The sequence below is a fragment of the Pagrus pagrus genome (genome assembly GCF_965226575.1).
Source record: "Pagrus pagrus genome assembly, chromosome: 17".
Classification (NCBI taxonomy): Eukaryota; Metazoa; Chordata; class Actinopteri; order Spariformes; family Sparidae; genus Pagrus; species Pagrus pagrus.
In genome coordinates this window covers 11,376,391-11,400,013 of record NC_140201.1, presented here as the reverse complement: position 1 = coordinate 11,400,013, position 23,623 = coordinate 11,376,391, and the positions used below count along the sequence as shown (strand labels likewise).

Here is a 23,623-nt window from a genome sequence, read left to right as displayed (position 1 = left end):
AAAGTTTCATAAATGTTATTTGGTGCTAAGGAAGCAGATTTTCAGAGAAACTATGATAGAAAAATCGCTATTCCAAATGTGATTTCCTCGATTGGATCACCATTCGGTCAATAAAAATAAAAAGGTTATATAATTTACAAATTGCTTGTTTTGTCTGACCGACAAAGGACCGAAGGAAACTAGAAAAAAAAAAGGCCACCAATTATCAAAGTAGTTTTATTTAATCTATTGATTGTTTATGTAAATGGGAGTGTTTACAGACTGTACTGTCTGAAAGGGGCTGTACAGACAGACAGGTAGTCAGGTATCTGGGGTGAAAGAGGAGAGACGACAGCTGGCTGTGTGCCAGTAATGTCATTAACACTGTTAGTAATACTGCACTCAAAGTAATGGACACGCACTCACGCAACAAACTTGTTCACTTTTGAGCTGATTTTCCAACTCTGAAAGAAGAGCACGGCATCCCTTGTATGCATTTTTACAAATAGAAGTTGATCACAGAAGCAGCTTATTATACAAACTGATACTTTAACAGGCTTTAGGTGGATTGTGTGTTCTTCCTCAGCACATTAATTGTTTTGTGCCTGATCCACAACATCAAACTGCAAAAGCAGCAGTATTAGTGTGTCAGTTTTTGTTCCTCTTTCATATTTTCTCTCTGTTTGTCTTGTTAGGGGCTTGATATGGTTTTTGTTTCTCAGTGAGAATGAGTGCAGCCTGAGTGACAAGGTTTTCTTGCTGCCTCCCAAAGATATGAATCTGAACTCTTTGTATTTTAAAGTGGATCAGTTTAAACACTTCACCAAATGGTTTAATCAGCTCTGCTTGTTCGTGTGGCCCAATCATCGTGTTTTTTGGGATTTAGACAAGTTTTTGGTAAATCAGTGATGATGGAGTCACCACAGCCTGCCTGAGGCCAATCGTAACATCACATTGACGATGCTGAAGACAAAAAAATATTATCTATAGTCTGTGAAATGCTACTGATGCATTACTCGATACATTTTGGATTATATTGTGGAATCGGCACCGCCTCTGTGTGCCCAAACAACAACAAATGGACTACTTTTGATTGTTAGACCCTTGAAATTCGCACATACATTTCCAATGATTTATGACGTTGTCAGACACCATATTTTTAAGGGTCAAACTATTAAGTGTCTTGTTTTGGTATCTTTACGAGCATTTATTGGATCGTTACTAAAAAACAGGGATCTCTGTCTGTCTGTATCTCTCTCGAATGAACTCATGGGGAAGCAGACATAAACAAATTGGAGATTTGCATGGTGCAACAACTTCCTTTAGCAGCACATTGCAGTGAGAAAAAATAAAAGCAGAAAGTTAAACGAGTCTGGATGAGTGAGGCGACGACCGATGTAATCATCAGACTAAAGATTGGATCTATGAAACCCTCACATTACCAGATAATCTGCACCAAACAGCATGTTTTGAACAGGCATTGCACTTATAACAGTTTAACCTTATGTTATTTATTTGGTTATTTTTACAACAGGGCCTTCTCTGTGATATAACCACAATGATTAAAACGAACGAGTGCTTAATCTATCAATAAATGTTTATTTTATGCTCATACCCATGTGACTTATTAAGCACAAAGTCATTGTGTCTAACCTGCAGAACAGTGGGCTGTAAAATGTTAAAAAGTGGCCTAAACCCCCGTAGTGAAAAGTGAAAATCTTTTATGTTATGATCGCAATTTTTGTGCCGAATTTTGCATTTGAATTGTTATTGACCCATAAACTATATGAGTTTTATCTCATCAAAGTTTTATCACACTCTTATGCAATGCAACGCTGGCTGAAAAACCATCAACATCAATTTTTTTGAGGAGCCATCAAGTAGGTTTGCCGTGGGCCATGTTGGCACAGATCTCCTGACGCGTTGCCAATAGTCAGACAGACACTGCGTCTGTGTGTGTTTGCAGCTTATAGGCAAAGTCTGCTCGAGTGTTCAGCCGAAGGTTTGGTGAAATCGTTGGACACAGTTTGGTTTGTGTCATACCAGAAACTAAATTAGTTCCATGTGCCAATCCTCATTCCTGTCCAACTCGAGCAAAACAAGAGAAAAAACTTGACTTTCAGCTCCTGCCCAATCATAACAACTTCTCGTGTAATAATTGCCGTGTTTTGTTTTCACCAGCTTGACAACAGGAAATTACAGGGAACAAGATGTTCCTCTGTGGTTGTAGCTGTGCCAGTGCCAAGCCAGAGCAATGCTGCGACAAAAACTTTATTAAAATTTGACTGCAATAATTATAAGAGGATTATGCGTCTATCTCATCGTTGCTGCTCTTTGGTGGTTTGTTTGCATGATAATTAGCATGTATTCTCACATTGTGATGATTTTACTGCACTGTGTGTGAGCGAGGGAGATGCAGGTCAAGCAGTTTGGTGATGCAGACTTTTTGGCCTTTATCAGCACCGACCATGTGTGTGTGCATTAGGAGTGTGTTTGTCCGTGGTGTGTCAGCGAACCAGTGGAATATTCCATTAGATGTGCGGGCTGAGTTAAAACTTGAACATCTTTAGGCCTCATACCATCCTGTACATGTCTGCGCAGGCAGTCGTGACCCTATTGGCCTGTTGTCAAACCTGTATCTTTTTGTTACAAGATGAAAACCTCAGCTGTTATTTATTTGTGCATTTAGTTGCGGCTCTCGGTTACATGTGTGTGTTTGTAATGAGGTTTGAGCAAATTTAGAGGCAGGTTTAGGGTCGTATTTTTTGTTTTGATCAGAGAGACGTGACAGACAGCGTGTGGTCACATCGATGTCTGTAAAGAAGACAAAAAAACACACCCACACATGGTGCAATAAGAGGATCTGTATCACCTCCTCGCACGCTCTCTTAGTTTTTTTCTATCTCCTGTTTGGCTCACTGCTCCCTTGTGGGTAAAGGCCTCAGGGGGCTGTAAGGGGGAGGAGACGCACAAACGAACACACACAAGCAGAGTCCTTCCCCTCCGAGGCAGGATGCAAGTGGGGGGTTCTGTAATGTGATGTTGGGTAGGGGGTACTGTAGTCTGAGGGGGCACAAATGAGGTTTGAGGCGGTGCGTTTCAGTCCTGTATGTGTGTGTGTGTGTGGTTATGTGGTAAGGGTGACACACAGCCAGTAACGTGACTCCAGTGTAGAAGTAGGCCAAGGCTGCTGTCAGCAGCTTGTCAAACCCTGACTGTATTCAGCTTCAACAATTCAGACCTGCAGGAGTTAACAACAACACAGCTTTTATTTTTACATTAGAAATCTGTGTTCATTATTTGTTTGCATGCTAGTTCTGGGAGGAAAACAAAGCATCTGGGTCAGAAGATTGCATAAAAATGAAACTAAATTTATGAGACACCAAACACTACATTGACATCAGCTGTCTAGACAGGCTCAGATCAGCAGGATTAAATTAATAGTTCATGTTTGCATGTGTGGCCTCTGTGTCCAGGACAATCTGCTGTTGCTGACAAACGAATAATGATGTCGAACAACTTTTCTGTATAAGATCTTGTCATCTTCAATCTGTCCAGACATGGGCACAGAGGTGCTATTTTTTGGGTTAGCCTGAAACCCAGCGAGAAAATTAGCAAGCTGGCTAAAGGAAAGCTCAAAGTCAGTGTAGATTTGTCTTGTAAAAGCAACATGAGCTAGCTGGCTGTGGGTGTGAACTGACTGTGGTGTGTATGTGGGCCAGTCAGAGTGCTAACTAGCTAACTGAGCTATAAATAAACACAAGGATGAGTGGGCTATTACTAGCTGCAAGCTAGCTGACACACCACACAGCAGAGTCCTGTCTTCTCCAATAACTTTTGCAAATGTTAAGCTAGCATAGCTAACAAAATGTCTTGAACCTGTTTCGGAAAAACCACAAAAATAGGCCTGAGCCACATTTGGTCCGAGGTGACATCCAGACCTGATTCAACCATAGAGTAGTCTTGACTTCATTAGGGAGTGCGAAGAAGCTTGGCCAAGTTTAACAACAGCAACAATGGATCCCTGTGCTAGCTTTGCTGAGGTTGAAAATTCACACTGACACTACAACATCTATGTAGAGATGATATTTCGCATACTGAAGTTAGGATGCTAACGAGCTAGCACGGCTAGTTTTGTAAGCACCAACACTCCCTTGATGCTTCAAGCTCACAGTCCGTACTGCTGGCTGCATGGCTAATTGAGCTATCTAGCTAGCAGAAGCAGCACTTAGCAGCAAGTCGATACTCTGGTGATTTGTTGCCCCCTATTTGTTTTTTAGTATGGATTCAACAGGTGGCCAATTCTCACGTATTGCACCTTTTAATTAAAAATATATCGACTTTCTCAAGAGACTTAAAGATAATTTGCACAAACCGTTTGTGATAACACAGCATAAACAGGATTTTTATACTGATATTTTGACGAGAATGCATTTTATTGTGAATTTTTGCCAGTAGTTGAAAACACAAGAAAAGCATTTTACATGTTTCATATTTTTTATTAAATATTATCGTACTATTACATTTCTAATTGAACAACACCATTGTTTTTATTTTGTTGTGGCTCAGTTCATTCGTAAAAGAGAGAGCACAGTGCGCTCAGATAGGTACTTAAAAGGGCTTAAATCAGCATGGTACTAAAACATCTCTACATCAATTAATGTGTCACATCAAAGTGGTGAATTTACTTCAATAGTTCCAGTTTACATATGAAAATCAGCTGGTTGGATCGTCACCTCCATTGACCTTTAAAGACTTAAACCTTGAATCAGTCCATCTTCTTTTCTGGTAGATTGAGACGTCAAAATTGGTCAACCTGTCACTGACTGACCTTCATTGACCCGAGACTGAGAAACAATGTCGTGCTCTGTCTTCTTGTCATTTCATCAGCGGCGGTGCCAAAAGTATGAAGTGAGGGATCTTCTATTTTGAGAGGAGGCAGCTGAGAGGTTCAGGTGAGGCTACGATTGGAGATTAATTTAGCGCTGTTAGGGTGTCAGGGGGATAAAACCGAGTCAGTGGAAGAGGTTCATCCTTTCTAAAAATGTTTTAGAAAGAGTACATGTATGTGAACAGCAGGTATATTACGTCATATTCATACCAGCCAGTATAGTGATATAAGCCCTGTGTTATGAGTAAGGGATTTGTCATTGACGCTAGTGCACGTTGATACACATGTGCCCCCCTCCACCCCCCGCACTCTCTGCACTGCAGCAGCACTGCACCATAATGCACACATCCAGTCTCTGTTTACCTCACTCACCCCCTCCTCTCCCTTTCACTTTCTAGTGCTTATCCCTGCCATCTGCTTTCCAAAGCGTGGAATATGGTTATTTTTCATGGGAATATCACTGACAGCATGGGAACATTGAAGTGTTTTTGTGCATGCGTTGCTTTTGCAGGGCATCCTGTAAAACTACATGTTTCTCTGTGGGTGTAGATGCCCTGAAACTGTCTTCTGTGCTGCCAAATATTCATGTTGTGTGTGTGTGTGTGTGTGTGTGTGTGTGTGTGTGTGTGTGTGTGTGTGTGTGTGTGTAAGGGACAGGGAAAGAGTATGCAACTAAAGACTGAAGAGTCTCTGTACTCCAGTCACTCCAACCCCGGGAAACGACATCTGTCAGTGACATTTAACTGAATTTCTTCTCAGATCACACACACACACACACGCATGCACACACACACGCACGCACGCACACACACACACACACACACACACACACACACACACACACACACACACACACACACACACACACACACACACAAACACCAACAAAAGTGTGTCTGTCGTTTTGACATCAGACGTCCTGGACTCTCCTCTGTGCTTTTACTTTTACATCCAGTTAAAAACCCCTGACACATTTTTATGTCATTGTTTACAAGCTACATTTTATTCAAACTTTCATTTATGTAACGTCATAGTAACTTTATACAATAGCTATGTATACGTAAGACTATCAGATTTTAGAGAGTAAAGGAAAAAGAAAAATACAATTACATTACAATTATTATTATTTATTTAACTTTAGGACCAACAGTAGAAATGACAACATAAACAGGAAAAGAGGAGGAGTTCACCAGTAAGCAGATGATAATCATATTAAAGCACTGTATAGAAGGATATACAGTACAAGTTGTGCACAACCCTTTAATGCAGAAAGTGTCTATATTTCATTAAACTTCCAGCAAAAGGAGGAAAAACTAGCTGGAAGCTAGATTTGTATTGTTTCCCTTCATCTAGCTGAAAAGAGATTGATTCTTCTGTGGGGTTTCCCCCAAAAAACAAGTTTCCCCTGACACTATTCTGCAGGCAAGCGCACCCTCGCTGCATCCTGGGTTTAGTGCTACCCAACAAGATTGTGGTTAGTTTAAAGAAGTACAAGCATGTCAGAACGTTTTTTCTGGCTATGCGTGCGAGGTCCATGACAAGGCCGAGCCACTGGCTCTCTGCTGTCACGATCACTAACTGGATGGATTTTGTATGTGAAGGAAACACACATACAAAAGAAGCCTATATATTGCAGCAGATTCTCACATATAGTAAAATCTTGAGACATATATATATACTGTACTCACACTATACCAGCTGATGTAATCAGACAGTAACAATATTAAAGAGTTGTTTAAATGCTCCTTCATGAGTGAATGAAGAGTAGCTTCTTGTTTGACCAGACTGAGCTGAAATGTTTGGTAATAGAGGGCTGACATCTCATAACTCCCTGCGGCAATTTATAAAACCAGATTACATTATTTTCCAGCTTTTGCGCCTCTGATGTAAACCTATCTGCTCTACCTGAAGGGATTTCTTGGATTTCACGGGCGCTTCGAGCACACAGATACTCCCAAATCGAACCGGGTACAGCGCCAGATCAGGTCATTGGGTCTGGCCTTTGCTTGAAAAATTGTCTCTCGCTGTCTAGTGTCTCTCTCACGGTAACAAAATCCTCCTCTCTTTATTTTCATTCACTGTCTGCCCCTCTTTCCCTCCTTTTCTCTTTCACACACAAACACGTCTAACACACAAACTTCCATAGGCCACAGCAGTATGAAGAACTTGATCCTGACATCTTCAGCCTTGTAATCTATATGCAGCTCTGTGTGGGTCAGTGCTGTTGTTGGCAGAGTGTTCTCGTGCCTCGCTGGTGTGGACACCAATACTCATGTCCAGATACAAATTGATGGAATAGTGATGTGGTTTTAGTCTGAGGACATGGTCCTGACACACAAACAAACAGAAACACATCCAGGGCTGCACCCAAAGATTATTGTCATCATTCAGCATTTTCTAGATCCATTGTTTGGTCTATAAAATGTCAGAAAAGTATAAAAAAAATAGCCCAAAAGAGCTCAAAGATATAATGATATAAAACAGTTAAAAGCATAAAATCCTTACTTTTGAGAAGCTGGAGTCAGACCTTGACCTTGAGAATTAATGATCAAATTATTTAAACTATAAGCTTCAAACTGCATGTTCAAGTTTAACATCTACATCTGGAGCTTGTTTCGTATCATACGGTCCTCAATCCTCAGCCATTAGTTTTTTAGTGTCTTCATCTTTTTGGTTTTGATCATGATTAAAGATTTTATTAATTGCGAATTAGATTTTAGATTTTTTTTCAAAGCTTTTATTTGAAAAGTTACTGCAATTGCAACGTGTCCAAGTTGGAATCCAACTCACAGAAACTGCAATTTTATGATAAAGATAAAATGTGTGACAAAACAGCATTAAAAGTAAGTACCAAAGTGCTGCAGAGATACTGCGGCCTCCAAATTTTCTTCTCCAGATGTAAGAATACAGTATTTCTTTTTTTACCGTATCATGCAGTGCTACTTTTTTTTAATCTTCTGTGATATTTAATTGCGTAACTTCAGGTTTTGTGTTGTTATTCGGCCAAACGATGAGTTTGAATAACTTGACTGTGGCTCTGGGATATTTTGACGGCCATTTTTCACAGTTTTCTGAAATTTTGTAAAGAAAACAATCATCAGATCGATTGTTTACGACAATATTTTTTTATTTCCAGCACGAGGGTGAGTTTTTTTAAACATTATTGCAAGGACCTTTTTATGATTGTATGAACACTACTAACCCTAATCAAAATTTACCAAAACATACATCCTGGTCAGTTTGTTCTGAACATTGTCACTTCTCCAACATCTTCCTAAATACACACCTTTGCACAAATAAGCATTTTTTGGCCTGAGATGGCTCATGAGATGGTTCATAAGATGGCGACACGTACAACAGCCCACCCCGCAGGACTGTAACATGTCACCGACAGTATCAATCAGTCAGAACAGTTACACAAGAGAACATGCCGAGCATTTTACAATGCATGTCACTGCTTATTTGCAGATTGACAGTTCGTCCCATACATGATCAGGCTTGCAGCAGACATGAGACTGTTTTCTCATGTTACCTGTTTTCACGTAAGAGAGAGACAGAAGAAGAAATGGAGAGGGTAGGAGTAGTGAGAAAGAGGGAGCTTGGCCTGATTTCATGCCGGTGTCACAGGTAATCTGGTCTGTGGCACAAGAATAAACACTCACTAAAATAGACCTGGGTTGTGTGTGTTCAGAGTGTGTGTTTTCAGAAGTAGAAAGCTTGTGTGTGTGCAGGCATCTCCTTTCCCTCCCTCCAGCGTATTGTCTGTCTGTGTCTCTTTTTATTGTCTCTGTCCATCTGAGGATAGAAAAAAAACATATTTTAATTTATTTTGCAACTTTATTCGACTGTCTTCCAGCTGTCTCTCCCTCCTCTCCCTCTTGCTTCAACCCCATCCTCTCCGTCTCTCCTCCACGCTCACCTCTCCTTCCCCTCGCTCTCCTTCTCTGCTCTCAGACTGTACGTTGTTTAGGTTGGCTTCCACAAACGCTGAGGTGTAATTCAATATAAGCTGAGCTCATGTTACGGACACACACATGCACAAACACACAAAGACAGTAGGACAACTGGCTCTACATGTATATGGACCGCTGATAGCAGATAGCATTGTGTGTGTCTGTGTGTGTGAGTGTTTTGTAGGAATTGTAGATGCAGGCCAGATTGTGCTGTCAGCTGAGAGAAAGACAGCAGCGCCTTCACTTAAAGCTCGTCTGTTTACTTTGACCTGTTACTTTAAAAGTCACAACCTGTTACACATTCTCAGCACAGAGCCACATATTTTCACCACATTTTAATTCCTCTGCAAACTTTCAAAACAGCCTCAAACGTTTCGCTGTCGATCAGCAGAGCCGGTTCTGACTCGCCTGAGGCCAAAACAGAATTCTGCTAAGGAGCCCTTCTGCTCGAGCTGCCATCAGACCTAACACCGAAGTGATCCCTCTACAATGCACCCTCCTTTAAAGTTTGCTCCTCTCAAGCACTTGTATTTACATTATTGAAGTCACTGCGGAGCGTTCAGCGATGTGGAAAACCTCAAAATCTCAGACCTAAGGTTCGGCTGCTGAATAGAAAGAATCAACCAACCACCGAGTTTGGTTGATTCTCTCAAGGTTTCTGGTTTTTGATGATGTGAATTTAACGACCTTTTTTCTGGGTTATGGACGATTACTGTGCTTATTATCTTCTTGATAATTTGATGAATCAATGGTGAAAATAATCTCATATTGCAGCTCTAATTACGACGCAGAACTGGTGTAACTTTGACAATAAAACTAATGGCCCGTTAAATGTAGGAAATCCTTTAATAGCATTAACTTTATTGCTTTTGGGCTGGGCATATTTTAACTTGTGAAGTATCAATCAAATATAAGTAACAGCCGATCATTTTTCATGTTCGACATGACATTAATGTGTGCACCATCCGACAAACCAAACCCATAATTTTAACATCTCCTCCCTGCTGGGGTGTTCCCATCATTCCCAACTTAATCACAACTTACAGTTTGTCCCCGTCTCACTGAAACATGTGGAGACCGCTGGTTAGCTCGATCTGAACATTTTGTTGTTGTTGTGACACGTCTCGCCGTCACATGGTGTTCTCATCCTGGTGTTCTGCCTGCGGTTGCCCTCTAATTTTAACAAAATTTAGAAGATAATTATCGTGTGTTTGTTCTGTATATATGTGTGCCTGTAAAGGAGTGTGGCTGTTATGTAATGTGCTGCAGTGTGTGAGGTCAGGTGGGGAGTATGGGGCTGTGTGTGTGTGTGTGTGTGTGTGTGTGTGTGTGTGTGTGTGTGAGGATGAAATATTCATGACCATCTTGAGTGCATGGTGAATGTTAATGGGGACATGTGAGAGTGCTGAAAACAGAGCGGAGAGATGAAGAGTGGAACCAGTAAGAAACAGGCGGAGAGATAAATATTTCTGACCTTCGCCCTTTTCCATGTGTCTGTCCGTCCTTGCTTTCCAAACTGTCCTCCATCCCTTCCTCCCACCTTCCACCTGCTTGCTCCCTCCTTCCTTCCCTCCTTCCTCCCTCTCTCTCATTTTGTTTTCTTTCTCAGTCTCTCCCTAAGAGGCTTGATGAGGGTCTTAGCACTGTTATGATGTGTGTGTGTGTGTGTGTGTGTCGTTCACGTGGCAAGCATTAGTGTGTGTTGGGTGTGACGAAACGTGCCGTCTCCACGGGTTATAATCCAGCAGCCCGCTGCACACACAAAAACACACACTTTGGAATTTAACACTGCGGGGAATCGTACTGAACATCCACGCTGTCTTGTTTTTCTCTCTCTCTCTCTGTGAGGCGTGTTATTAGCCGAAGACATTCACGCCTTATTCTCCTCTCCACGTTTCTCTCGGTTCTTCTCTGCGCACACACAAGCCCTCTGTTTGTGTGCTTTCATCCTCCCCGTCCACTTTCAAAGACTGTCCGAGTGTGTGCGGGGATGAATCATGTGCTCAAAGCAATTACGCTGCTTAAAATGGACTCTTTTCATAGGAGAGAACACGTGTGTGTGTGTCTGAGTTTTGTTGTCAGCATGTCGGTCTCACACACACACACACACACACACACACACACACACACACACACACACACACACGGTTATTTCAGGCATCGCTGACATTTCTTCCTCCGGCCCAACAATAAAGGTGACTGGACTTTTTTTATGGCGCTCACAGGCTTGAATTAACCAAACATTATATCCCATCATGCATTGCGCTGGAGGGAAACAAATGACCTGAGCGGTGTCCAAAAGTGTTTTTTCATGTGGAGTAGTGAAGGAGCGGGTGATTTCCAACACAACCATTGTTTAAAAAGTATTTTTCTCGTGTGAACGCCACAAACATAATAACACTCACCTCTGTTGTATTAGGGTGGAGGCAAAAACTTCACAACTCTTACATGGAGATACCACAAAAGGTCAGAAGTGTGAAATATGTGTGGTACCCGATGGAAAATGTGTTTAGGACAAACAAAGATCTTCCCTGAAAGAGCGAAGTAACTCTACACTAAATACATAAAGATGAGAAACGGGTAACAATAACTCTGTAAAATATATGATCCAAAACGAACTGTGGGGAAAAACAGGCCTCATAAATGTGTGGTAATACAAAAAAAGTGAGTAAATATGGCATAAAAACTGTACTAAAAAAGACTCGGACTGGCCTTGAGTGAACTTTTGTGGGTTGCAACGTGTTTCAAGCTTGTCAATCTTCCCCCAGACAGCATCGATAAAGCAATTAAGGTTAAAAAAACACACAGGCCGCATATGATGTGCATCAAAACATCAACAGATAAAGTTTTCTGCAGAAGCCTGATTGTCAGCTGTTCTTTTATAGCAATTTTACCTATCAATACGTCTGCCCTCAGGATCAATTTATCCTGGCATCTTCTTTTGTCAAGAGATGCACGCCAATTGATTTGACAGTCTGCTGACAGTGACGTACACACCTGTATGACTCAGCTGAGATACTTGCATGAGAGGAAAAATACAGTGTTGCTTCATGTTCATATACAGAAAAGCTAAATAAATGCTTAAAAGTTAAATTTCTGTTTCTAACTCTGTTTAATTTTTTTCTCCCCCCTCTCTTCTCAACCTTCTCCGCTCTCACCGCTCCTCCTGACCAATGGGACGCATGCCTTGTGACTCGCTCACTCCAGATTGATCAGCCATTCGATGGGGATTTTCAGAGGAGCTCCACCCACCTTCGTCGCCTGCCCTCCTCCTCCTCCCTCCTCCTCCTGTGGCCTCTTCTTCACCCCCAACCTCTCCATCATCCAGCCCTCCATCCAGCCCTCTAAACACAAAATGACTCTGGAACTCACCGAATGGTCTTCTATATGGATTTTTACTGCCTGTAATAGACAGTAAGAAAGAAAAGAGGGGAAAAAACCTCAATGACAAAAAAGCCATAAACATACACACCACACACACACACACACACACACACACACACACACACACAGACACACACGCAGACAGACACACAGACACACACACACACACACACATACACACCTGACACACTCAGAAAGAAGCAAACGCACAAACTCACTCTTGGAATGTACCGCTCGCTCTTCCTGTGAAAATTCAACTGCTTCCGTTATTCTTCTGGATCTTTCTACGAGCTTTTGGAAAGCCAAAGTCTGGGGGAACAAAGGAGGATTAAAACGTGTAGAAGCTGCACTGTTTTTTGGAGGACAACTTGTATAGAGGACAACTGATTGCTGATTGTTTTTGTTCATTTTTTTAGCGTCTGCAGCCTTTTTGATTTTAGCAGCACCCAGTTTTAGATGCTGGGACACTCTGTTACAGTTGTATTTATTTTTTGAGTAGATTAACTACTATATAGCCAGAAAGTTACAACCACAGGTTGCAGTTTGTAACTTGTAACGATTGTGTTTACGTCACTACAAGTTTTATAGTCCCTACACATACTTCGATACAAGTAGTTTGTTGAAGCTGGGAATTTCTTTTTGGTCGCTTCTCAGATTTGGTGCGGTTGTTTTTTCGTTGCTTGCATGCCCTCCGCCATGCCTCCCCAGAACACAGAGGCTGACGCTATGCAGGTCGGATCTGTGGTGGGCGGGGTGAATGCCAAAAACTCGACGACATCAGGGTCGGACGAGGAGAAAGGGGGAGCAGGAGGCGAGACGGATGGATCGGGAAACAGAGGAGGCGGAGGAGGTCGAGGAGGGGAGGAGTCGGCGAGTGAAGGCTCGCTCGAAGGCATCCCTTTGAAGAGATGGGTGATGCACGGTGCCGTGATGTTTGGCCGGGAGTTCTGCTACGCCATGGAGACGGCGCTGGTGACGCCCGTACTGCTGCAGATAGGTGAGTGTAGAGTCCATACGCACAGGTTTACCACATACATTCTGCATTTGCATAGAAACACAGGTGCAGCACAATAAAACAAAGACTTCATGACATATAAAGTCTGAAACCATCACCCTTTGAAGTGAAAAATGCCAGAAGAAACTTGCCTGATGTCGCCTGCTACCTGCTACAGCATTTTAAATCTCACCTGGCAAACTCCTAATTGTTGCACTTGTTTTGTCCGGCCAACAGTTGGAAATCCCAAAATATCAAGATCACAATGATTTAAAACTCAGAAAAGCGGAAAATCTTAACAATTGAAAAAGCTACAAGCAATTAAAGTTTTCTCAAGAAAATGTCAACCAGCAGATGAAAAATGTCACAGATATACTTGTTACTATTTTTGAAAAGAGAAAATCCTTCCAGTGGAGAATCTGCAACCATCTAGTTGAGGAATTATCCGTTTTTTTTTCAGTATATGAAAAAAATAAGAAGTAACCTTCGTAACTCAAAGTGACTGTAAACATTATAGTTTGTAAGCAGGGACAGGGAGTGTTGTTGTTTGTCCTTAAGTTGTTCTGGCATTTAAAGAGACACCTTGGTCTCTAAATGTATCCCACCTCCTGTTCACCTTGTTCAGACGGACCTCCACTGCATCTGCCAGGAGATTAGCTCGCCTTCACTCGCAGGACACACACACGCACAGATGCAGTGTACACTGTGTACACTGCAGTGTCGTCACTGACAGTCTTTGAGATTTTGCCAGTCCAATTTTGTCTGGAGTTACTGGAGCCCTGAAGGGAGAGACGGAGAGGGTGTGAAGAGAGAAAAGGAGGAGAGGAGGGAGGGAGATCTTAAAGCAGCCGTAACCTTGTGTATAATTCAAAGTCACTTCCCATGTAACCCTCCCGCACCCCCTCGCTCTCTCTCTTGCTTCCTTTGCTCTGTAAATCTCTCCTTCTCCCCACAGTGGCGTAGTGTGATCTTCTAGCTTACATAACCAAGGCGCACATGAGTGGCAGGTCACTCTGTGGCCACCGTGACTCCTGGCTGCCTCACCCGGGATGAGCCGCCACAGGGAACCAGACTTCGAAACACTTCAGTTCCAATTCTCTGTTATTTTAAAAGAACGGTGCAGAGATCTGCCAAGTGCTGGAAGTAAAAGAGATTTCAGCTTTATGCAGAGGAGTGCTATGCTCTAAATGCACTCTCTTATATGGTGGGATTCATAAAAACAATCTGTATTTTTGATCATAATTACTGTCACCCTTTACCAGCCCTTGTCTCTTGCAGTTGTATTATCAGAGCAGGGGACTTACTGCATGTTTTTGGTCTATTTTTAGCTCTGATTTAGCTGCCCCAACCTATTTTTGTATGTCTGAGCCTCTTTTAGAAGATTTCTGAGCCGCTGGGAGGCACAACTGCTGCATATTAGTCCACTGAAAGAAATAAAACTAAAGCAGACAGATAATTTGTTGTCGAGCTGTGATTCATCACTGATATGTTAGGGTGCCGACTGATCGGACACTGAATGTTATCGGCCGATATACGTAAAAAGTTGTTGTCTGGTCTCTATAAAGCCTGTTTATGAGAGCCTATTAGACAAACTGCCAACAGCTCACTAGCTCTCCTCCTGTCAATATCGTTATGGATTTTAAATGCCCTGGTTTGACTAGTACAACATATTTGCAAGGTCCTGCCAGCTAGCAGTTTGTGACTAAGGGGATAGAAGGGCCAACACTGTGGAGCAATCCTAGCGTTAGGTCTCGCGCTGAGAAGCCAATCGGTGTTTGTAACTAGTGTTGACACAGCTTATAGCTAATAGTTTAGAGTGGAGCTATGCCACTAATAACTAACGACTATAGATGGCAGTAAAGTAAAAAATCGTCCTTGTGATCGGTGATCGGTATCAGCCGATACTGCTTCCACTAATCAGTGATCAGTGGTCGGCCCAAAAAATCCTGATCTGACCACCCTTACTGATATGTGGAGTTATCCCATTCATGTTGGGCTAATTGACTGTTGTTCAATCTGACCTTTCGTGCCGACCATAGGTAGAGAGGATTGCCTCACATCCAAATGACTGTAAAGTGCATTGCACTCAGTAGATGGCAGACCCCCAAAAATACACTGTTGCTGTCTAGACAGCCGGTGCAACATGTTTGAGTTGCATAATAGTTTGTCATGTATTAGGAGATGCTGGCAGTCCCTGAAATGTGACAAGATACAGGAGGTCTGCTCAGATTGCAGCCTCCTGTTAAGCATAGTGACAGTAAGGTTAGAGAACCAATCAATATGCATGAGGTGTCATGTAATGTGTGTCATGTGAGGTGTTTTAATGTAAACATATTGATAAGAGCAGGTTTAAGGCCATCTTAAGGTCTGCCCCTGGCATTTTGTAAAGACTTTACTTCCTGTCTTGATCAACTTCCTTCAAAATGAATTTCCACTTCTCACATTACATCCACGATCAGCTCACTTGGTCGGATAATGTCATGTGAATCTAATTAGAGGTTACGTTTCCCGTAGCCCCACCTCTTTACCCAACCATGACCCAAACTTTTCCACAAAGGTTGGTTTTGTGCAGATTGTAACAGACAAACAAACAACCACAGTGAGATGAAAACAGCCCCCCCCCCCCCAACACTGTGGGCAGCGATCCAAGTTTTGGGATAACGAATATCGACCTCCCTCCATGTGGTTAATGCTCCATGCACGCTGGAGACTGACTGTAGCTACTGGAATTAGCTGGATAGCTGGTAAGCTGGCTGGTTGGCTCGCCCTGAGTGAAACCATTGTGTGTGTGTGTGTGTGTGTACTGTAACCCCCACAACACTGGGGTCAAAGAAAGTGTGTGTGTGTGTGTGTGCAGCAGACACAGTTTGGTCAAGGAGCCCATATTTACACAACCCAAGAGAAAGGATGAGAAACTTCTACCTTACAAGGTCTTGTGTGGAGGGCATGCAGAGCTGTTAAGTCTCATGGCAGCAGTCACTCATATAAGGACACTGAAGGCAGGGAAATACGTAACGAGACTGTTGGACCAATCACATCATCACCCCGTTTCAAACCAGGGAGAAAAAACAAGGGGCAAACCTCGGGGCATTTTTCTCAAGATTTTCATCTTTTTGTGTAATGACTAGGATTTATTGTGCATCTCCTCGAGATTTATTTAACTACCAGCCTTTTTTTAAAAAGTTGTCCTGAGTACGAGCATCCCCTAACAACTTAATGCAGCTGAAAGTGAGACACGAGTGAGAGGACATTGAGTCAATGATGAGAAAAGGATTAAGAGAGGCGATAAAGGGCTAGAGGAAGGAGTGAAAAGAGAGGCAGGAGGAGGAGAAGGAGAGTTTTGAAAAGAGAGTGGAACAAGGAGGAGGAGGAGGAGGAGGTGATGAGTGCAGACGGCGTGTCGAGTCGTTGTTTTTTGGTTAGCAGCTTGGCGGGTTACATAACGACAAGCTTTCTCAGAACTGAGCTCAGAGTGACACAGAGAACGCTGTTAAATCGCCATGATGCTCACTGAAGACGAACTGTCAACAACTGACTAAATATCTTCAGTGCATGTTCGGGTGCAGCAGCTCCAGATTTTCAGCAGGAACAGTGGAATTATAGATGAAAACATTCAAAATTAGGACATCGGACGTCTCAGATTAGGGACACAAAAGCCCTTTATGGATATCAAATACCTCATACATCAGGCAATAACAGAGGTGAATTTAATTTTGCTGTAGAAGAAATGAGGGTTTGGTGGTAAGTGTGGCGCAGGCTTACAATGCCAAGCCATTATCCTAGAGAGTGAAACTAAATTGAATGTAGAGTGAAGAATTTAATTGAAAACTCTTGTCATTTAGTTCAACGTTACATCTTCAGAGTCAGCTGTCTTTAAACATGTGAAAGGACTGCAAGTGTGATGAGATATTTTCAGCTATTCTTTGATAAAGACGATCATGTCAGTAGTTCAGATTTAAGTGTCATTTTTCTTGGTTGTAGAGCAGAAAATGACGTTAGTCTTTTCCACTGGTTGAATTAATTGTATCGCACATGAAGGTTCTTTGACATTTTTAAAGGAACAATACGTTCAGGGATCAATAGTAGAAAAAACTAAACTTGATGAAATGGTATTTTCTTTCCAGTTCAGGTCATATGGAGGGAACCTAAATATTCTGATTTGAGGGATTTAATCTGTGTGAAGGTGACCCACATTTTTCACAATTAATCTTATTCATTCTTAATCTGTTTATTTGCTTGTTTGACTAACTAGCTGTGCACGCAGCAGCAGCCATGCCACCAATGTGGTACCCAAAGCAGTCCAGGCCTGGCAGCCCTGCAACAATGTTATCCTTCTTTGGAGGCCGTCTTGGCTTTACTAAAGGAGATTACCACAATCCAACAGGAAATGTCCTTCTATTCATTCAGGTTCTGTGGCTGAAGGCTTCAGCTCACTGTATTAGTGTCTTGACCTTTACTTTGTTCGATTCCTTTGGATAAACCTTTCACTGTTTGACACAGCACGCAGCAGCACTGACTAAGTGCCGGCTGTCCCCCAGATCCTGATGCATCTTGTCTTGTGATCATGATGGTTTTCTAAACAGTAGTCTGTGTAATTAAACACATAGCATTTGTTTGATGTATTTGATTCACCAGAAACACAACCAGAGCTTTTTCAGGTCCCTGTCCTCAACTTAAACTCTTCTGGTTTCAAATGTTAGCATGTTAGCATGCAGCACAGTGGACCAGTGGCATTCTGCTAGCAGCATGTGAGGCTTTAACACAAACCCTGTATGGTTGATTCAACATGTTTAATGCCACCTCGTTTTGTCTTTTATGAAATGTTACAGCTACTTTTATTTAAGGATGTAGTATCCTTACAATGTTAGCTGTCAAATCCAATGTTTTTTTATAGGATTAGTTTGAGTTTTAAATGTATTTTAGAGCCATTTTTGTTTGTCAACAAATTAGCAGAACAAGCTTGTATTTTGGTGCTGATGGTGAGAACAAAAAATGATACAAGTCCTATAGTTCAAGAAAGTAGGACTATGTAACAAAAACTGTTGCTGAAAAGTTACATAGTGCACCTTTGGTAACATTACCTATTCACCATACAACTACATAAGCAATCCCGACAATAACAACAACAACAACAAGATTTCAAAGCACATTAAAACACTACAACAATGATAGTTAATAGTTTATGCAGCATTCTACAAAATGTATTGCCCGGTGTTTAATGCTACTTGTTATTTATTTGCACCAAATGAACTTGATCTTGCATTGTTTATGCTAGCATGCCAGGTAGCCTAATCCTCTGAGTGATCCTATCATGTTAGCTGGTCTAATCTAGCAGATGACCTTGCAGACAGAGTAATGCAGGGTTATATAAATGACTGGCTTGATGTCACACAGCGACTACGGTAATCACCATAATCTGACCCAGTCATTCATGGGACAGAGTGGATGAAGGACAGAGTAGGCGGATTGATGGATAAAATGTTGTGTGTGTGTGTGTGTGAGGTAACTACGAGATAAGAGCATTTATCAAGGGGGCAGATGAAATCAGTAGGTGGGAAAGAATAAAACATCTATGAGATAAGTGAGAAATAGTGAGAAATTGGAGCCAGTGACGGTGTGAATTGTATTCTTGCCAGCCAGCGAGACCTTTTAACCACAATCTTTAGTCCTCCCCTGTGCTTTAACACTTCTGCCTGTGTCTGTGCAGAGAGAGAGATGCAAACACACCAGTCCAGTCGGTTATTTAAAGCCTTTTTCTATTCATAGCTCTTTATGTAATCATTGCAGTAACTTTGTTAATTTATTAATGTTATCAGTGTACACACAGACGGAGACACAAAAGGGTTTTTGAGAGCTGTATCTGCTAACATCACCTGTGTTAAAGCACGGGGCATCAAACCAGTATGTGATAATTGATGCCAGTGGTTCCCAATCTGTGGTCCGTCGACCACGGGGGGTGGGTTGTTGCGAGGGGTTATACCGTAATAAAAACCGTGGTACAGGTTACATTCATGTGTTTGTGACGTTAAGTTAATGCAGAGTCAGCAGCCACTTTAGCCTTCAAGACAAAGACATATTATGTGCGTTCATGTGGGTGTCCGTGTTTTTACATTCAACAGGCGATAAGCGAGGTATGTGTGCGCTATTAGTGTAGGATATGTGAGGAATGCAGAACTGGATATGTGTGTGTCTGTGTGTATTTGTTTGTCAGCACATTGCTCCCACCCCTCCCCCTCCAGGGAGTTGAAAACAAACCAAAAACAAACCACCACCGAGCTCTCAGGTGATGACGAGGGACAAAGAAACATCAGGGAAAGCAAATTCTTTAAAGCTGCAACTGCCAGTTCTTTTCATTATAACGTCTTTATATTATTGTTTTGATAAATCCATAGCAAATCAATCATTCGCTCTTTTAGTCCCCAAAGGGCAACTGGTTGTGCAGAAGTGAAACAGAACCACAGGATAAAATACAAAGCACATGAAAACATTGTATAAATAAGTTAAATGAGCAGAGAGGATACAATTTTAAAGTAAGTTGAATTCTTCGTTAAACTATATACTGGGAGCTAAACTGCATAACTTGGCTTAAGCACGTGATTAAAATGGTAAATCATATCCTCATATCCTAGGACATTTCCATACATTTCTTATCAAATGTATATCAGATATATGTTTACTATGTTAATATATAGTTAATTATTTTTGAGCTCAAAGAATCTTTAATAGCCAGCAAATTGGGCCCAAATGGATTTTACTGTCGAGAAATAAAAGGAATAAAGACTTAATAATTTCTGTTTTCCATGTTCCACTTGACATCAGCTTATTTTTCATAAAAAACAGAACAAGTTGGAGCGTGTAGTGCATTTGTCAGTGAAGCCGGCTAGCAAATCTATAAATCCCAGCAGCACGACGTGCACACATAAACACACACGTGATGGGTCTAATAGCAGCCGGAGAGAGAAGCAGTAATGGCCGGCCTCAGGGTTATTTTATGTGTATGTGTGTGTGTTTAAGAAGGAGAGTAGAAAAACATCTGCTCTCTCTCACTGATGCTTATTGACTTTGACAGTCTATAACTGAAAGGATAGATGGATGGATACTGACAGATTAATTGTGTACAGTTATATATCCAGCTGAAATGATGATGTAATTTAAGTACAAATGATCTGTTCGCTTCGAGTAAAGTAGGGGCTGATTTTTACGAGTCGGTTAAAACATTCCTTCTAGCATGCGAAGTGACCAATGTCATGTTTTTTCTGGCTACCTTTGAGTCTCATATTAGAGGAAAATAACTCGGGAGCAACAATGCCACAATAAGTAACCTGTAGCAGAACAAAGGAAGGTAGTAAGTTCAAGTTTTATTTTTTATTTAAAAAGGTACAATGTACTCAAAGGTGCCATATGCAAGAATTTATCTGAAAACATTCAGAAAATCACTAAAATTATCAGCAGAATGTGAAGAAACAGTTTTGATGTTGTGACATTTGGTTTCCAGCCACAATTCTGCAGTGTTGAATTAACACCAGACCGCACAGTTATCAGCAGAATTATTGTTGACATCCTGTATTTATGGTTACATAAGATTACTGACTGATCGCTGCTGATTTGCTTTATTGATTGCTACTTTGGTAGCAAAAGAGCAGTCAGTGATGCTGGTTGGAGCTTCCTGCTTGTGATAGGTCAGCCACAGTCAGAGGCCCGCCTCCCTCCTGCCAGTCACATCTGTTCAAATTCTAGTGTACTTTTACATATGGTAGAGGCATTAAAATAGGATTGGATAATAATATGTGGACATTTGTGAGCTTACCATATTACACACTTTAAATTTCTGTCTCTGTATGAGCCTCTCCCTGTCTCTCTCTCAGTAGGAGGTTACTGCAGTGGTGTTACATAACTCTGCTGACTGGAAGCAGTTATGTGTGTGTGTGTGTGTGTGTGTGTGTGTGTGTGTGTGTGTGTGTGTGTGTGTGTGTGTGTGTGTGCATACATGCAGGCTTCATGCAATTTTAATGCCTAGAGAGGACGGTTGGTGGGGGGGGGGGGGGATTTACCGCTATGCACACACCCAATCTCACACACATTTAGCGGACAGCAACCAGCCTGTTAAGTGTTAAATGAGCGGAATGGATGACTCTGAAACCAGTGTCCGCTCAATCTAACGCAGGGTCGTGTGTGTGTGTGTGGTAAAGCTGCTAACACTGACATTTGAAATCTGTGAGGATAAACACACATTAATAATCATATCTTTATGTATATAGCACCTTTCAAAACAAAGAGCTTTTCAGCAAAAAATAAAAGCAAATACAAATCAATAAAAAAGAACAATACAGTGTTTACAGTACTTTTCATATTCCTCTTTCTGCATTGATTTGATTCACAGTTTCCCGCCACCAGCTGAGCCACACACAGCCGTACATCACTTTCAGTCTACACTGAGCACTTTGTTAATGATGACCTTGCAGCCGTGCAGCTTGTGTGCCTTGCGTCTGCATTTGCTTAAGAAACAGTATGTGCGTGTTGTGTGATTGATGCTCTCGCCATCTCTTGCTCCTGGGAAGCACAATGACTCACTTCTTTCTCTTTCCCTCCTCCTCCGTCTTTCGCTTTGCAGACCTTGAGAGAATAAATGTTATCTGGGGATAGAGTTAGCAGTCAGCACAAGCTGCTGCCTTTTTATTTGCTATTATCTCAGCAGTGTCTGGGATCACTATGGTTTCGCAAATATCTGCAGGATGCTCTGTGTTAAAAGCTGTTAACATTTACGGTCCCTGTAAAATGTTATTGCCTGACTTGAACTTGAACTAATGTTTTGTTGTTTGACAATTTTTGAATCCCGGTGGGTGAATGACGTTTTTTACATGGATCATCAGGTATGAATATCCAACCTTGAAACAAACAGGAGAATGCTCTGTAGGGGTTCATTATCCGTTAATAGCAGTGTCACGATTCTCCAAATCCATGATTCGATGTGTCTTTTGATTTTGAGGTCATGACATGATTACATTTTCGATTTACAATGTCTCTTTCAGCACTGATGGCCATACTATGGTTAGACTATCACATCTGGATTCGTAAAGGTCAATAGATCATTGGTTTTATGCCTTGACATGACGTTATTATAATCAAATATAGAGGTATTTCTATTTTCCAGCAGCAGCTTAACTTTATCCTGGTGGGGTTATTTTTTTTACAGGTTAGGGTTAGGCAAGTTCAAATAATATTCACAAAAAAAAAGATTACAGAGTTTAACAAAAAGTACCATCCTTCAGGGATTCAACAATAAACAACAAAAGATAGAAATTCAGTTTATTACATAATTTGGTTTCTCTAATCTGTCCCCAGTAAACCCTCTTCCTAAACACATTTAGAAAAGGCTCTTTGGCAATGTTATCAGTTCTGTCCAGTTCTTTCCCCATGAGTAAACCCTCTTCTTGAACAAATCAATAAAGGATCTCTGATAAAGAAAATAAACCCAACACCTCAGATACTGTCAGAGTTACCTCCGGTGCCAGTTAGTAAGTAGAACCTATGAATCAGTAAGAATACATGAGGTGAGTGGACGTCAGCTCACCTTCAGGAAATGAATTATGCTTTAATAATAATGTTCACCATATTATCTCGAGCACCATGTGTTACTTTTAGATGGCTTTGACACAGAGAGGACTCGACTTCACATGGAAATTTTTACAGTTTACATAAAAATAGACATTTCACAAGAGTCGAACATAACAAGAAAAAATATTACATATATACAGTGACAACATATAATGATGTAACATAAAGACACCATCTATTATGTGCTTCTTCTGTGTCTCCGTGTTGATCTGTTGAAGCGAAGTGAACAAAAGATTTTTAAACATTTCTGCAAGTAGATAATCAATCTGACAAGTTCCTGTTCTTTGGAAAGTACTTCTCCTGAGCAGAGACTTTTTGTGTTTTTTGTGATTTCTTTTCCCTGCGGTGGAAACACTGAGTTACTCCAAAGGTTCCTAGTTCGCTTGCGGTCAAAATGTGGCTTCAGACAATGACTACATTTCTTTGCCTGAACTGAAACGAAAGATTCAAATCATCAAAGTGATTAATAATTTCTGCCTTTACACTCTATGTGTTGGTACAAAGCACGGACAAAGATCAGAAAGAGGATTCTTGGATGTGAAGTAAATGATTGACGTTGAGGTAGACGGGGCGGGTTATGTGGATTTGTCAACAGGCTTCAAATGCCTGTGTGTGTTCCCACTTATTGCATATTTGAGAAGTTAATAATCAAAACATGACTATTTTGTATGACGAACGTTTGGACATAATTCAGATCACAAGTTCTCCTTTTTCTTCAGAAGAGGAAGACATAAAAATGATCTAGTTTGCTGCAGAGACAGAAATATGCCTGCAGATTTCAGCCAGTGTTGGCATAAATCCTTCAAC

General features: G+C 41.4%; 1 protein-coding gene across 3 annotated transcripts in view; it reads left to right on the top strand.

Annotated features, from left to right (window-relative positions):
- Positions 1-23,623, top strand: part of slc45a4a (solute carrier family 45 member 4a) — a 50,655-nt gene that overhangs the window by 6,928 nt on the left and 20,104 nt on the right. For 2 of the 3 annotated variants that reach the window (XM_084379195.1, XM_084379193.1), the window contains one exon: positions 12,031-13,204. In XM_084379195.1, the coding sequence (XP_084235321.1) occupies positions 12,892-13,204 (313 nt within the window). In that variant the 5' untranslated portion in view covers positions 12,031-12,891. Of the gene's footprint in view, positions 1-4,869; positions 4,935-12,030; positions 13,205-23,623 lie in introns of all 3 variants that reach the window. The other variant, XM_084379194.1, reaches the window with a different exon arrangement.